Raw genomic sequence first — 14528 nt, 5'->3', positions numbered from 1 at the left:
GGCCTGGCTGCGGCCTGGAACTCCCTCCCGGCTCTGGGAGTAGCCAGGGAGAGCAGGCAGTCTGCCACAGCAGAGGCACCCCGGCTGTGAGCAGACCCCCCTTCTTCACCATGGCCGTTTAGAATCCCTACAGTGTAGGAAGAGGCTATTCAGCCCATCGAGTCTGCACTGACCACAGTCCCACCCAGGCCCTATCCTCAACCACATCCATTTACCCTAGCTAGTCCCCCTGACACTAAGGGGCAATTTATCATGGCCAATCCACCTAACCCATACATCTGTTACATGGGATGGTTAGCACTGCTGCCTCACAGCGCCAGGGACCCAGGTTTGACTCCTGGATTGTGTCACTGTCTGTGTGGAGTCTGTACGTTCTCCCTGTGTCTGTGTGGGTTTCCTCTGGTTGCTCCAGGTTTCCTCCCACGGTCTGAAAGATGTGCTGGTTAGGTGCATTGGCTGTGCTAAATTCTCCCTTAGTGCACCCGAACTGGTGTGTTGGCTGGAGTGTGGCAGCTAGGAGATTTTCACAGTAACTTCATTGTAATATTATTGTAAGCCTACTTGTGTCACTAATGAATAAAAATCTTTTGGACTGTGGGAAGAAACTGGATCACCTGGAGGAAACCTGAGCAGACATGGGGACAACATGCAAACTCTGCTCAGACAATGACCCAAGCCGGGAATCGAACCTGGGTTCTTGTGCTTGAGGTAGCAGTTGTAACCGCTGTGCCACTGGTTGGTTAGGCTGAGATAATTGCTCCTCTGATAGTGTGGGATTCCTCCTGTGTGTCGCAAGAGACCACAAACAGCCCTGTGATCACCAACGCCTTTTAGGAGGTGTGGGATAGAGGGAAATTTGGCTGATTGGATAAGTAACTGGCAATCTCAGAAGACAGAGGGTGGTGGTGGATGGAAAATGTTCAGACTAGAGACCAGTTACCAGTGGTGTACCACAGGGATCAGTGCTGGGTCCTCTGCTATTTGTGATTTTTATTAATGACTTGGAGGAGGGGGCTGAAGGGTGGGTCAGTAAATTTGTTGATGACGCCAAGTAGTGGATGAGGTGGAGGGCTGTTGCAGGCTGCAGAGAGACATTGATAGGATGCAGAGCTGAGTTGAAAAGTGGCAGATGGGGCTTAATCCTGATAAGTGCAAGGTGATTCATTTTGGAAGGATAGATTTAAATGTGGATTACAGGGTCAGTGGCAGGGTTCTGAGGAATGTGGAGGAACAGAGATCTTGGGATTCATAGCCACAGATCTCTGAAGGTTGCCCCTAAGTGGGTAGAGCTGTGAAAAAGGCCTATCGTGTATTAGTGTTTATTAACGGGTGTTTGAGCTTAAGAGCCATGGGGTTATACTGCAACTGTACAGGACCTTGGTGAGCCCACATTTGAAATAATGTGTGCAGTCCTGGTCACCTCACTATAAGTCGGACACTTTAGGAACTTTCAAGCGGTTATTGGATAGGTACATGGGGCACACCAAAATAATAGGGAGTGGGATAGCTTAAACTTGGGATTGGGTGTAACTCAGCACAACATTGAGGGCTGAAGGGCCTGTGCTGTGCTATACTGTTCTATATTTATTAGTGTCACAAGTAGGCCTACATTAACAGTGTGGTGAAGTTACTGTTGCCACACTCTGACGCTTGTTTGGAGAATTTAGCATGGCCAATTTACCTAACCACATCTTTCACACTGTGGAAAGAACTGTAACCATTTGTGTTATTGCAGCAATCAGCTCCAGTATCCCAATGAGAAAAAACCCCTGTTGCTTCTCTTAGAATGACTGTAACATTTAACTCGAGAGAGCAGAGGAGACTTTTGGAAAAATAAAATGAAGGCCTATATAGGGAACTGAGTGCATGGAACTAGTTAGACCTCTCTTGCAGAGCACTAGCATGGATTGGAGATGGACCAAATGGCCTCTCTAAGCGTGATTCTCAGTTTAAAGACTGATCAGAATGATATTCTCTCACTAAGCCATAGTGTCAGCCTTGTTCTTTTTTTCTTGTCCTCAAGTATCTGGAGTGGGACTTAAGCCCACAATTTTCTGACTAAAAGGCATGACTTTTATTACTGAGCCAAGGTTGCCATGGTGTAAATGCTGCTGTAACAGTTGGTTGTCACTGGTGTAAAAGAGACTGGCAACTAGAAATGGGCTGGCTGAGTAAAGTGCTTTGGCATGTGTCTTATTTTTAGTCCCTGCTACACTCAACTCATTGCATGAAAGGGAAAAGCTTATGAAAGAAAATTTAATTATAAATACCAGAGCAGTTGTATTTTTATTTGGGTGCCTGATGGAGTATGATGTGAGAAGACAAATGTTGAAGGAACAACATGTCTACATGAAGCAATCCATTCTTCTGAACAATGTGTTAAAACGCTTTCCTAGATTTTATTTTGTCAGGTACACTTGTAAGCAATACATTACAAATTGATTTAGGCGAGCTTAAGTTTTTATGAAATATTCCTTTGAAATGCGGTGAATCTGCACTTAAGGTTGGGTATAAATGTAATTATACCATAATAACCGGTCTTAACTGTCGCTTGCACTGCAAGCTGTGACTTGCAGTCTGCTTCACAGATGAAAAATTCTGTGCATATCTAAAAGAGAAAATTTGCATTTAGAACCTCTTTTACCACATGGAATGTCCCAAATTGCTTCACAATCATTATACTTTTGGAAATGTAGTCCATTGTCATGATGTAGGATACTTAAAGCACATAATGTTTTTCCCTAAATGGCAGGGGAAAGAAAATGAGCAGTAGATTGCCTTAAACACCATGGGAATTCAACAGAATATATACAAGCTTCACACCAGATTGGGATGTACCTTCTACATCACAAAGCCTAAACAGTTTGAGATGCCATCTGGTAGATTGTCACATCCCTGAGCATCATCTATAAAATGTCAGATCAGAGCTCATGCACCAGAAAACACTTAATATCGACCAACCGGTCATGCCTCCAGCCTTGCAATTGTGCAAAGTCCAAATATTCCGACATGTAGTGTAAATATTCCTGTCTGAGGTTAGTTTTAAGAAATAATTGCAAGTGTTGGGATTGTAATATCGTTGATTTTATTGTTGTGCTCCAAATTAACTCCTTACGATTTTTAAATCACAACTGTGTAAATGACAGTCAAGGGCTGACACCCAAGCGCGAAACAGTTGAATGAATCTTTTGATCTCTTTGTCTATATATGTTGTGTACAAAGGATAAATAAATTGTGCTTTTATGGATAAAAAGTAAGAAACCAATACCTATTTATTTAGCAGATCTTACTTCTGTTTGTAGCATTACCCAACAAAATGCTCCCACTGAGTGAAAAATATTGATCAGATTTGTGTCATGTAGTCATGAGATGAGTGAGCATTACCAGCCATCCCTAATTTTCCTTGGGTGGTGGTGAACTTTCTTCAACAGCTGCTGCATTCCATGTGGCGAATGTACCTAAACAGCGCTTCAAATTCAACCCAGCACCAAGGAAGTAGCAGCAATATGTTTCCAAGCCAGGATGGTGTGTGACAGGGCAGAGAACTTGGGAGGTGGTGCGTCTACTGCCCACCTCGTTCCAGGTGCTGTCAAAGTACCCTGGGTGAGTTACTGCATTTCATCTTGCATGTGGCTGTTAAAGGAAGTGAGTGCTTGAGTGGTACGTGAGATGCTAGTTATGCAGCTGCTTTATCCTGGATGTTGTCAAGCTTCTTTAAGTACTGTTAGAGCAGCAGTCATCCAGGCAAGTTGAGATTCTTCCATCAGAATCTTGGCTTATATAAGATGGTGGATGAGTTTTGGGGAATTGGGAGATATTACGCACTGCAGGCTGTGAGCTGATTTTTGTAACTACTGTATTTGTGTGACAAGTATAGGTTAGTTTCTGATCAGTGGTGACCCCAGCATGTTGTTGGTGGAGGATTTAAGTAGGTGATGTCAGTGGAAAGTAATTATACTCTCTCTCGTCATAGATGGACAGCACAACTTGTGTGATGCAAATGTTCTTTGCCACTTATCAACCAGGCTTGAATGTGGTCTCTAAGTTGCAATTCATGAGCCTGGATTGTTGATTGAATGCCAGCTAAGAGAGCTACATAAAACACCATAACCCTGCATTTTCATCTGAGGGCAGAAGTTTGAGCGTTTATATCCCACTCCAGAAACTTGAGTACAGGATCTAAGCCGACTGTCTAATGCAGTAATGAATGCTGCACAATTGGACCTATCTACCTGGTACTATTTCAAAAGTAGAACAAGTGAGTTTTCTGTAGTGTCCTAATAAATAGCCCTCAGTCAACATCAGTAACACAACCATTTGCTGCCACCTTGGTTACATTGTAACAGTAACATCAGTGTGAAAGTACTTCATTGATTGTCCTGTCGAAATATCCTATGGCTGTGAAAGGTATTCTTTAAATGCATTTTTTCTGCCGTTGTTACAGTTTTGAAGCTTAAGCTATGGAAAATATAGCAGATTTAGGAAATTTGGTAGTTGCATAATGTGCATTTAAAAGCTTAGCGTTAAGCTGCTTTGTGTGATCAGAATATTCTTCAACATCTAGCAAGAAGTTTATGCAGTTAAATAGACACTTTGTTATCTTTTAATTAAATTCATTCAAATTCTGTTGCATCAAGTTATTTTCACTCATTTTAAGTGATACTTAAAGTGTGACTAGATCAGTGAATCGGATTGTAATATCTCTATTTTCTTCCTTTGCAGAAATTGGAATGGGATTAACAGGCTTTGGCGTGTTTTTCCTATTCTTTGGCATGGTTCTATTCTTTGACAAGGCACTCCTCGCGATAGGAAATGTAAGTTTGCAATAGTGAATTTGTGTGCTTCTCTAAAATATCAACCATTTTATTATATTAATGTATTGTACTATGCTAATCATAAGCTTTTTTAGAAAATTGGACGGCCAAGTTGCACTTAGTGTTGTTAGTGTCAGTTGCCTATTCTTAAAAGAACCCCTGCTCTTGTATTATGTCATGATGTGGAGATGCCGGCATTGGACTGGGGTAAACACAGTAAGAAGTCTCAACACCAGGTTAAAGTCCAACAGGTTTATTTGGTAGCACAAGCCACTAGCTTTTGGAGCTCTGCCCCTTCATCAGATGAGTGGGAGTTCTGCTCACAAACAGGGCATATAAAGGCAAACTCAATTTACAAAATAATGGTTGGAGTGCAAGTTTTTATAGGTAATCAAATCTTAAAGGTGACAGTGTGAGTGGAGAGAGCAGTAAGCAAAGGTTAAAGAGATGTGTATTGTTTCCAGCCGGGAAAGTTAGTGAGATTTTGCAAGCCCAGGCAAGTTGCGAGGGTTACAGATAGTGTGGTATGAACCCAAGATCCCGGTTGAGGCTGTCCTCGTGCGTGGAACTTGGCTATCAGTTTCTGCTCAGCAACTCCGCATTATCATGTGTCGTGAAGGCTGCCTCGGAGAGCGCTTACCTAAAGATCAGAAGTTGAATGCCTGTGACCGCTGAAGTGTCCCCTGCCAGGAAGACAACACTCTTGCCTGGTGATCGTCAAGCGGTGTTCATTCGTTTGTTGTTGTAACATCTGCATGGTCTCCCCAATGTATCATGCCTCGCGACATCCTTTCCTGCAGCATATCAGGTAGACGACATTGGCTGAGTTGCAAGTGTATGTACCATTGTACCTGGTGGATGGTGTTCTCATGTGAGATGATGACATCTGTGTCAATGATCCATCTTGCAAGAGGTTGCTGTGGCAGGGTTGTGTGATGTTGTGGTCACTGTCCTCCTGAAGGCTGGGTGGTTTGCTGCGGACAGTGGTCTGTTTGAGGTTATACAATTGCTTGAAGGCAAGAAGTGGGGTATGGGGATTGCCTTGGCGAGATGTCTCTATATGCCCCATTTGTGAACAGAACTCCCAGTCACCTAATGAAGGGCCAGTGCTCCGAAAGCTAGTAGCTTGTGCTGCCAGATAAACCTGTTGGACTTTAACGTGATGTTGTGAGACTTCTTACTTGTATTGTGTTTAGTAGGAGACAGAAAAATATGTTGCAATCGGTTTGATCCCTGATTTCATACATATGGAGCTGAATGAGTATAGGAATAAGAACATAAGAAATAGGAGCAGGAGTAGGCCATCTAGCCCTTCGAGCCTGCCCCGCCATTCAATAAGATCATGGCTGATCTGAAGTGGATCAGTTCCACTTTCCTGCTTTCTCCCCATAACCCTTAATTCCCTTGTCTGTCAAAAACCTATCTACCCGTGACTTAAATATATTTAGCGAGGTAGCCTCCACCACTTCAATGGGCAGAGAATTCCAGAGACTCATCATCCTTTGAGTGAAGAAGTTCCTCCTCAACTCTGATCTAAACTGCAGCCCCCCCCCCACCGACCTTATTATCTGTTTCGTGTAACCTAGTTAACTGTCTGTCATGTGCCTCCCCCTTTCTGTATGCTGCTGAACTCGTCCATCACTGCTGATTGTACTGTTAGCTCTTGCAGCCTTAAAAATTACACTACTTCTCACAATCCCCCCTTTTCTTTTTACTGTCTGTAATTTTTCACTAGCATCCCTTTTTCCAGGTTTAGTCCAGATATGCGCGAGTAGGTTGTTCCAGTTTGGCTAACATACTATTCACTTGCTCGTCCCAATCTTATATAATTTATCCAATCTACGTTCTTATTTATTGTTACCCACCAAAACAAGGATTCAAACCCAGCTGTAATCTGATTTCGAGCTTTAACTTCATCTGGAACTCCCCGAGGCACTCCTATGGGATCTAGATATATCTTTTCATCAAAAGAAATTCCTATCACTGATCTCTTGTTTTTCCTGATCCTTTTGATTTTTCAAATGCCAGGGTAAATGGTATAGCCAATTGGACAATTGCACATGTACCTTTCCACTGAGGGGGTAGAGTTGGCCTCAGTACCCTTCCTCCACAATACCACCATATATCTGCTCTGGGGATTTTCAATGATGAATAGTTCCCTCCCATTCCGTTCTCTGTAATGCTCCTGACCTCTGAGCATGATTCTAACTCCCCCATATTATGAGTTAACTCTGCCCTTTGTCGGTTCACACATGAAGTGTGATTCACAACGGCAGTGAGAAACTGAGGGGGAGTTTTTAAGTTCTTTGCTTCCACAGGAGGGAACATCAGGGATAGGGATGTGCAGTTCGGGTTGCCCCATGCTTCCTTTTCTTGATACAGGGCTAACATGCACTCCATACCTCTTCTGTCGCGTTTCCATCCCAGAGGGAAGGGTACTATTTGGGCCACTGGCTTCCCAGACGCACAGGCATAGCAATTGCTTTTATTTAAGCTTTTTACAGTGTATTTGACCCATTCTACCCAGGCATTAGTCTCCTCATACCCAGTCTCTATTTCAAGGATTTGTTTTAGGTTGTTTACTTCGACCACTCTTACTGCCCTTGGGTCGTTTTGGGGAACCTTATCATTCTAGTCAGGTGTTTTCAAATTTTTATCTACATAGATTCGGAAACAACATTTCAATTTGCTATCTTTTCCTCCCTCCTTTACCCTGATTCCAAATACTGCCTGGTGCAATTGTTGGTCCCTGGTCCAGTTACCTGTAAAGAAGGGCCCACCAGCTATGGAGTACCGGGAGAGGTTCTTAGGATCTAAGACTGGACTGCTTATTTTTTTTTTCAGTCCATTTGGTCCCTATAAGATTGTATTCCTTATCTAGGCATTCTGATCTTGGCTGCATATGTTTCTGATGAAGGGATATTATGGAAGGGAGTTTACCCCAAGGATACTTTCCGTCGGCATAAAATTGTAAGGATTCTACCGAATATTTTTGCTGGCTCACCAGATCCCCACATATTACCAAAGAACACAGGTCTGTCTCTACTACCTGTGTTGTAGTGAGATCCAGAACCGTAACTGAGCTCATAGTGTTTCCCTTGTCCTCTTCTAACTTATCTGAATTATATCCCATACTTGTAAGTACTCTCTTGGACAAGAGGAAGGAAAGCATTATCCAGGTTACCCCTTCCATTCTATCCCTTTCTCGTTACCTTTTAGGAGAGAACTTAATTCAAAACAGTTCCTTTCCCGCGCTCACGCCGCAACTAAAAATTGATTATTTAGAGTCTTTTAAATTTCAGCTTCAAAGGTTCTTCAGTCAGTTTGACCATCCACGTGTTGGAATTATCTGGAGGTTTTACCAGTCCCTTGATTATAGTATGATGTGTCCACCCCTTTTCAGCAGTCCTGATTACTGTCTCAGTTGTTAGGAGTGCTTGATATGGTTCCTCCCATTCCGGTTGCAGCTTAGTTTCTTTCCATGACTTTACCAGGACCCAATCTCCTGGTTGAATTGTATGTACCGTGAAGTCGAGGGCTGGAGTCTGCGACAATAATCCTTGTTTCCTAAGGGAAGATATCGAGGAGGACAGGCCCAGTATATATTTCTTTACAAATTGATCATTCATTTCAGGAACCGGTAACTCCCCGACTGCCCCCATATAAGGTAGTCCAAATAGCATTTCATAGGCGGATAAACCCAAATCCTTTCGAGGAGCTGTACAAATACGCAAAAGTGCTTTTGGTAAGCACTTAGTCCAAGGGAGTTTCGTTTCTATTATCAGCTTAGATCCTCTGTCCACTTTAAAACATTAGGTTCTTCTTCTAACAGTTTCAAATATAGTTGTTTAGTTTTCTGTGCGTACCCTTTGATCCACAATCTACAGTATCCTACTAATCCCAAGAACCTCCTAAGTTCCTTTTTAGTCCATGGTATATTTAGATCTAGGATTCCTTGTATTCTTTCTGGATCTATTCTTCTCCTTCCCTCACTGATTAGGTGTCCAAGGTATTTAACTTCCTTCTCTACGTACTGCAGCTTTTTCTTTGACACCCTGAATCCCTGTTGTCCCAGATAATTCAATAAGCTATTTGTGGCTTCTATTACCTTTTCCTTTCCTCCTCCTGTTACTAGTAGGTCATCTACATATTGTAGTAACGTAATTTCATCAGGCTTTTTAAATCTTTCTAACACCTGCTCTAAGACTTGACCGAAAAGATTTGGGGACTCTGTGAACCCCTGTGGGAGCACTGTCCACCTGAACTGCTGTTTCAGTCCTGTGATAGGATTTTCCCACTCAAAAGCAAATAAGTCTCGACTTTCTTCCACCAGTGGGCATGTCCAAAATGCATCTTTTAGGTCCACTACACTGAACCATCCGTGATCAGGAGGAATCTTGCTTAATAAAATATAAGGATTAGGGACAATGGGGTGTCGCATCGTCACTATCTGGTTCAGGGCCCTTAGGTCCTGTACCAGGCGGTACGTTCCCTCAGGCTTCTTTACAGGCAATATAGGGGTATTATAAGGGGACATGCAGGGTTCTAACAGTCCATCTCTAACCAATCCTTCAATTACTGGCTGTAATCCTTTTTTTCCTTGCAAAGGTATAGGGTATTGCTTAACACACACCGTCTCTCCTTTTTTTAAATTTATTTGCAGAGGAGGAGCGTCTAATCCCCCTCGGTTTCCTTCCCCTGCCCAGACTATCGGGTCTATTTGCTGTTCCTGTCCGTCTGTTAATACTGCCGGGGTAGGGAGGTGATGTCCCTCTGCAGTAGTCTTCTAACACTTGGTTTTGTTTCTCCAGTTCCCTTACTCTGAATTCTAATTCCTTAATCTTTTTTATCCCCACTCCACTTCTTAGTGGAAGTGACTACTTGTTCAATTAGTCCAGCTAACTGATGTATTAACAATACTGCTATTTTCTTTGTTTGGTTTCTCTTTTCTAACTCTCTAATCTGTGATTCTGACGTTTTAATTTTCTCCTTGTCGTCAGCCCAATATTTTTTTACCCAAGACTGAGATGTGTTCAATTAATCTGGTTTAAACCTGTTCAATTAATTCGAACTAAGAGAATTCCAATTTTCTTAGTTCTGTCCTTTTTTTTTCAATCATTTCCATTGTTGATCTAGTGGGTGAAATGGATCCCACCCCTAGGTCGCTCTTATCACAGTCCGGTGATACCTATCAGGGGTGATCAGTCCCCTCCGTACCACCGCTTACACTCGTGAGTTTACACCTTTAAGCTCACACTATTAAGCCGGCTTTCTTTCTTACTCACGTCTGAACACCACATCCCAGGCATCCTTCTCTAGCCTTTACACCCACTTCAAACTCCTGAGCTTTGCGTAGGGGGCTACCCCTCTTAACAACTGGTCTAGGGCTAGGTGTAAAGACAGATGCCTCCTTGTCTGTACGTGCTCAGCTCAGACCTCTCACACACACTCACACTTTTTCATCACAGATGAGCACCTACTGTACTTTGATTCACTCCCTTAAATTTGGTAATCTGTTCCGGAGCTCCAGTTGTGGCCATTCAACCGGACCCGTAAACAGATCCCAGGTTTCGGCACCAATCCTTGTAGGTAAAGATACCTCTGAGACTAATTGTGAGTCAAAGTACAGCAGTTTAATTAACTAAAGCCTGATTCAGAAAATCCAAAATAAGATTTATTTTTATCACCATTAAATATCCTCACTAAATCAAGACCCTTGCACCTTCTTACAATTCTGGTACAATAAAACAAAACATCACTTGGAGCACAGATGCACGAAGAAATACTGAAAGCATTCTAATGTGCAATCTACATGTTTAATTATTTCTACAGCTCTGCCTTTGTAACCAACACAGGCAAGTACAAAATCAAATCTACTGTGTGCCTAAATGGTTATCTCTCCTCACAACTTTAAGATGCAATATAATGCCACCTTTCCCACTTGGCAGAATTCAAATTTCTGTCCGATCCCTACATAATTTAGTAAACTTAAAAACTTAAAGCAATTCACTTTGATTGGCTATATCTATTACATCACATGAGGGTCTCAATTACACAGTTACACCCTCTCTCTCTCTCTCTCTCTCTGTACCATACAGAGTCAGCCTGCTTGTCTCTTTTTAACCCTTTACTGATGGGAGCTCACTGGCCTCTAATAAATTTGACCATGTTTGATTCGGGTGCCTCATGTCGTGACAAATCCCTTTCTCTCTCAAACAGTCATATAGTCATGCACAATTCCAAATACATAACCACTATTAGCGTTCTCCCCGCACCTCAGTAAAAGCCCATGTCAGGGTTCCCAGTTCCACTGACATACTTCTCTCTACCTCTTTCTGCTCAGACCAATTGTAGGTCCATCCCATTCATGCTGATCCATCTATATACTTCGTGACCCATCCACAAACTCCAGTGCCTCTAGGGGCACCTCCCTTATTCGACTTTCCTCTGCTCCCTCATCACATAACCTCCCCCGCAGCCCCTAAATTAACATTATCCAGCAACTTGCATGATCAATTCCTTCCTGGGACGCCGGCTGCTTCTGTCTCACATATTTATTAAGAATCTGACAAACCCAATCCTCAACCGAACCGTACTTTGGCCAGAAGACGGACGGACTCCTGATTGGTTCCTTCACCCAAACAAAACACAATATTTCATCATTGTCGTCTTGTTTTTATCCCTAGTACTAGTGCCCAAACCTTCCAACATCCTTCCCAACGGACTTTCTGGAGGGATGTTCCCTGGGGCCCCACCCTTCTTCCAACATCCGTCCCAAAGGACTTTCTGGAGGGATGTTCCCTGGGGCCCCACCCTTTCTCCGCGGATTCCCAGCACCTTTCCCGGGGGACTTTGTCCTACTACCCCCACTTCCCATGGTTTACCTACCACGACCCGGTCGCCAAGGCAATACTTAAAAGTCACTTTTCTTACCTTGGTCCGCAGCGTTGCCCGACCACACGACGGTGCCTATCGTTTCCCACTTACTCGTTCAGAACAACTTTCCTAGGATTCTCAACAGTCAGTGGCAGAGAAGTCCACCGATGAACACCTGGGACCATTCAATTTGGAACGGGACGCGTCTTCCCAGTTGTCACTGGCAACCTCCCTACCAGGGATGTTAGGATCCCGGACGAGCCCCCAATTGTGAGAAACACAGCTCACAGTTAAACAATTTAGTCAAGTCAAGTTCTGAAGGAGCAAGATTTTATTTGTCGTTCTTGCAAGACCGGGTGTCTAGTCAAAATAGGCACACCTTACATAGATTTGCAGCACATTTTATACTGTTTTTCAAACATTGTGATGGCTTGTATTGTGTTATTCCCCCTTATTTGGCTGTTAACCTTGTTAACTTTAAACACTGTAAATGGCTTGTATTGTGTCATTCCTTCAATTAACACTCTCTCAACTCCCATTTTGCGCTTAATCTCATCACTGCGGTTATCTGTTTCGTGTAACCTAGTTAACTGTCTGTCATGTGCCTCCCCCTTTCTGTATGCTGCTGAACTCGTCCATCACTGCTGATTGTACTGTTAGCTCTTGCAGCCTTAAAAATTACACTACTTCTCACATCTTGAGGCTGTGCCCTCTAGTCCTGCTATCCTTTTTAAGCGGGAAGAATCTCTCTACCTCTACCCTATCCATCCCTTTCATTATCTTATACATCTCTATAAGATCCCCCCTCATCCTTCTAAACTCCAACGAGTACAGACCCAGTCTATTTAGTCTCTCTTCATAGTCCAAACCCCTCAGCTCCAGTGTCAGCCTAGTGAACCGCCTCTGCACTCCCTCCAAGGCCAATATATCCTTGTGCAAGTGCGGCGACCAAAACTGCACACAGTGCTCCAGCTGCGGCCTCACCAGTGTCCTGAACAGTTGCAGCAAGACCTCCCTGCTTTTATATTCTATCCCCCTCGCTATAAAGGCCAGCATTCCATTCGCCTTCTTGATCACCTGCTGCACCTGCAGACTGGGTTTTTGCGGCTCATGCGCAAGGACCCCCAGGTCCCCCTGCACCATAGCATGCTGCAGCTTTTCGCCCTTTAAATAGTAATCCCTCCTACTATTATTTCTGCCAAAGTGGATAACCTCACAGAAATAATAGTAGGAGGGATTACTATCCAGTGGGAAAGATTCTTGTGCACTTCAAGCAGTGTGATCAGGTGGATTTAGCATATTGATAATGAAGCCAAGTATCTCACTGTTGCATAATATGCTTCTTTTGAGATGCTGTCTCCTAATTCCTCCCATTGCTACCTTCATCAGTAGTTGAAGGGCTTTACTGCTCGGTCCCTATTCTTTTGGCTTGGTTTAATTTTTCTCAAAATGCCCCCTACGGGCATAATCTAACTTGGAAGAACAGAATGCAAAGGATTTTCTTTTCCGTCAATGGACACGATAGAAAAATTAAAGTGCTACTTGTGTGTTGAAATCCTGGTGACAATGCTTTTAACTGACGTCTGTCTGTTTTGGAAACTTGCAGCTGAACTTTATGAAATGCAGATATTTAGAAAAGGCATTTAAATTGTATAGGATTCCAGAAACTTTATCCCCAGATATTCATCCCCCAAAGTGCATCGCAAACCTGCAACATAGGAGGAAATTCTGCCCACAAATGATTTCTGTCTTTGTTGACTATTTTAAAAACTCTCCTAAAGGACAACTCAAGTTATTTAATTTGCAGAATACTCAGCTAATATCTGATGTCATAATACAAGACTGCTCCTGAGTTGAGAAACATAAGACTCAGGAGAAGGCCATTCAACCCTTCAAGTCTGCCCCACCATTCACTTAGATCCTGGCTGTCAAAAAATCTGTAACTGAGTTGATTCACTTTGGTAAAAGTAACACGAGTACAGAATATAGGGCTAATGGAAGGACTCTTAGAAGTGTTGACGAGCAGGGAGATCTCGGGGTACGTGTGCATAGCTCCCTGAAAGTTGGCACCCAGGTTGATAAGGTTGTTAAGCAGGCGTACGGTGTGTTGGCTTTTATTAGTAGAGGGATTGAATTTTGGAGCCGTGAGGTCATGTTACAACTGTACAAAACTCTGGTGCAGCCGCACTTGGAGTATTGCGTACAGTTCTGGTCGCCGCATTTATAAGAAAGATGTGGAGGCATTGGAAAGGGTGCAGGGGAGGTTTACCAGGATGTTGCCTGGTATGGTGGAAAGGTCTTATGAGGAAAGGCTGAGGGACTTGAGGTTATTTTCATTAGAGAGAAGAAGGTTACAAGGTGACCTAATTGAGGCATACAAGATGATCAGAGGATTGGATAGGATGGACAGTGAGAGCCTTTTTCCTCGGATGGTGATGGCTAACACGAGGAGACGTAGCTTTAAATTAAGGGGTGGTAGTTATAGGACGGATGTCAGAGGCAAGTTCTTTACTCAGAGGGCAGTAAGAGGGTGGAATGCCGTGCCTGCAGCAGTTGTGGACTCGCCAACTTTAAGGGTGTTCAAATGGTCAGTGGATAGGCATATGGATAACATTGGAATAGTTTAGGTTAGAGAGCCATTAGATTGGTTCCACTGGTCGACGCAAGATTGAGGGCTGAAGGGCCTGTACTGCGCTGTACTGTTCTATAACGTTCTCCTCGTCTCCATCTTAAACCATAGTCCTCAAACTGTACCCCCTAGTTCTAGTCTTCCCCCACAAGTGGAAACCTCTTCCTAGTGTTGACCCCAGCAAGACTCCTCCAAGATCTTGTCTATTT

General features: G+C 43.3%; 1 protein-coding gene across 2 annotated transcripts in view; it reads left to right on the top strand.

Annotated features, from left to right (window-relative positions):
• The window catches only part of golt1ba (golgi transport 1Ba), a 29149-nt gene that overhangs the window by 218 nt on the left and 14403 nt on the right, over positions 1-14528 (top strand). For both annotated transcript variants that reach the window (XM_080207211.1, XM_080207210.1), the window contains exon 2: positions 4723-4814. In XM_080207211.1, coding sequence (XP_080063337.1) covers positions 4723-4814 — 92 coding nt within the window. The remainder of the gene's footprint in view (positions 1-4722; positions 4815-14528) is intronic.

This window comes from Carcharhinus amblyrhynchos, chromosome 19 (genome assembly GCF_965287045.1).
Source record: "Carcharhinus amblyrhynchos chromosome 19, sCarAmb.v2.hapA, whole genome shotgun sequence".
Lineage (NCBI taxonomy): Eukaryota > Metazoa > Chordata > Chondrichthyes > Carcharhiniformes > Carcharhinidae > Carcharhinus > Carcharhinus amblyrhynchos.
Note: the sequence above shows the minus strand (reverse complement) of the source record. Positions and strands in the feature narration are given on the sequence as shown.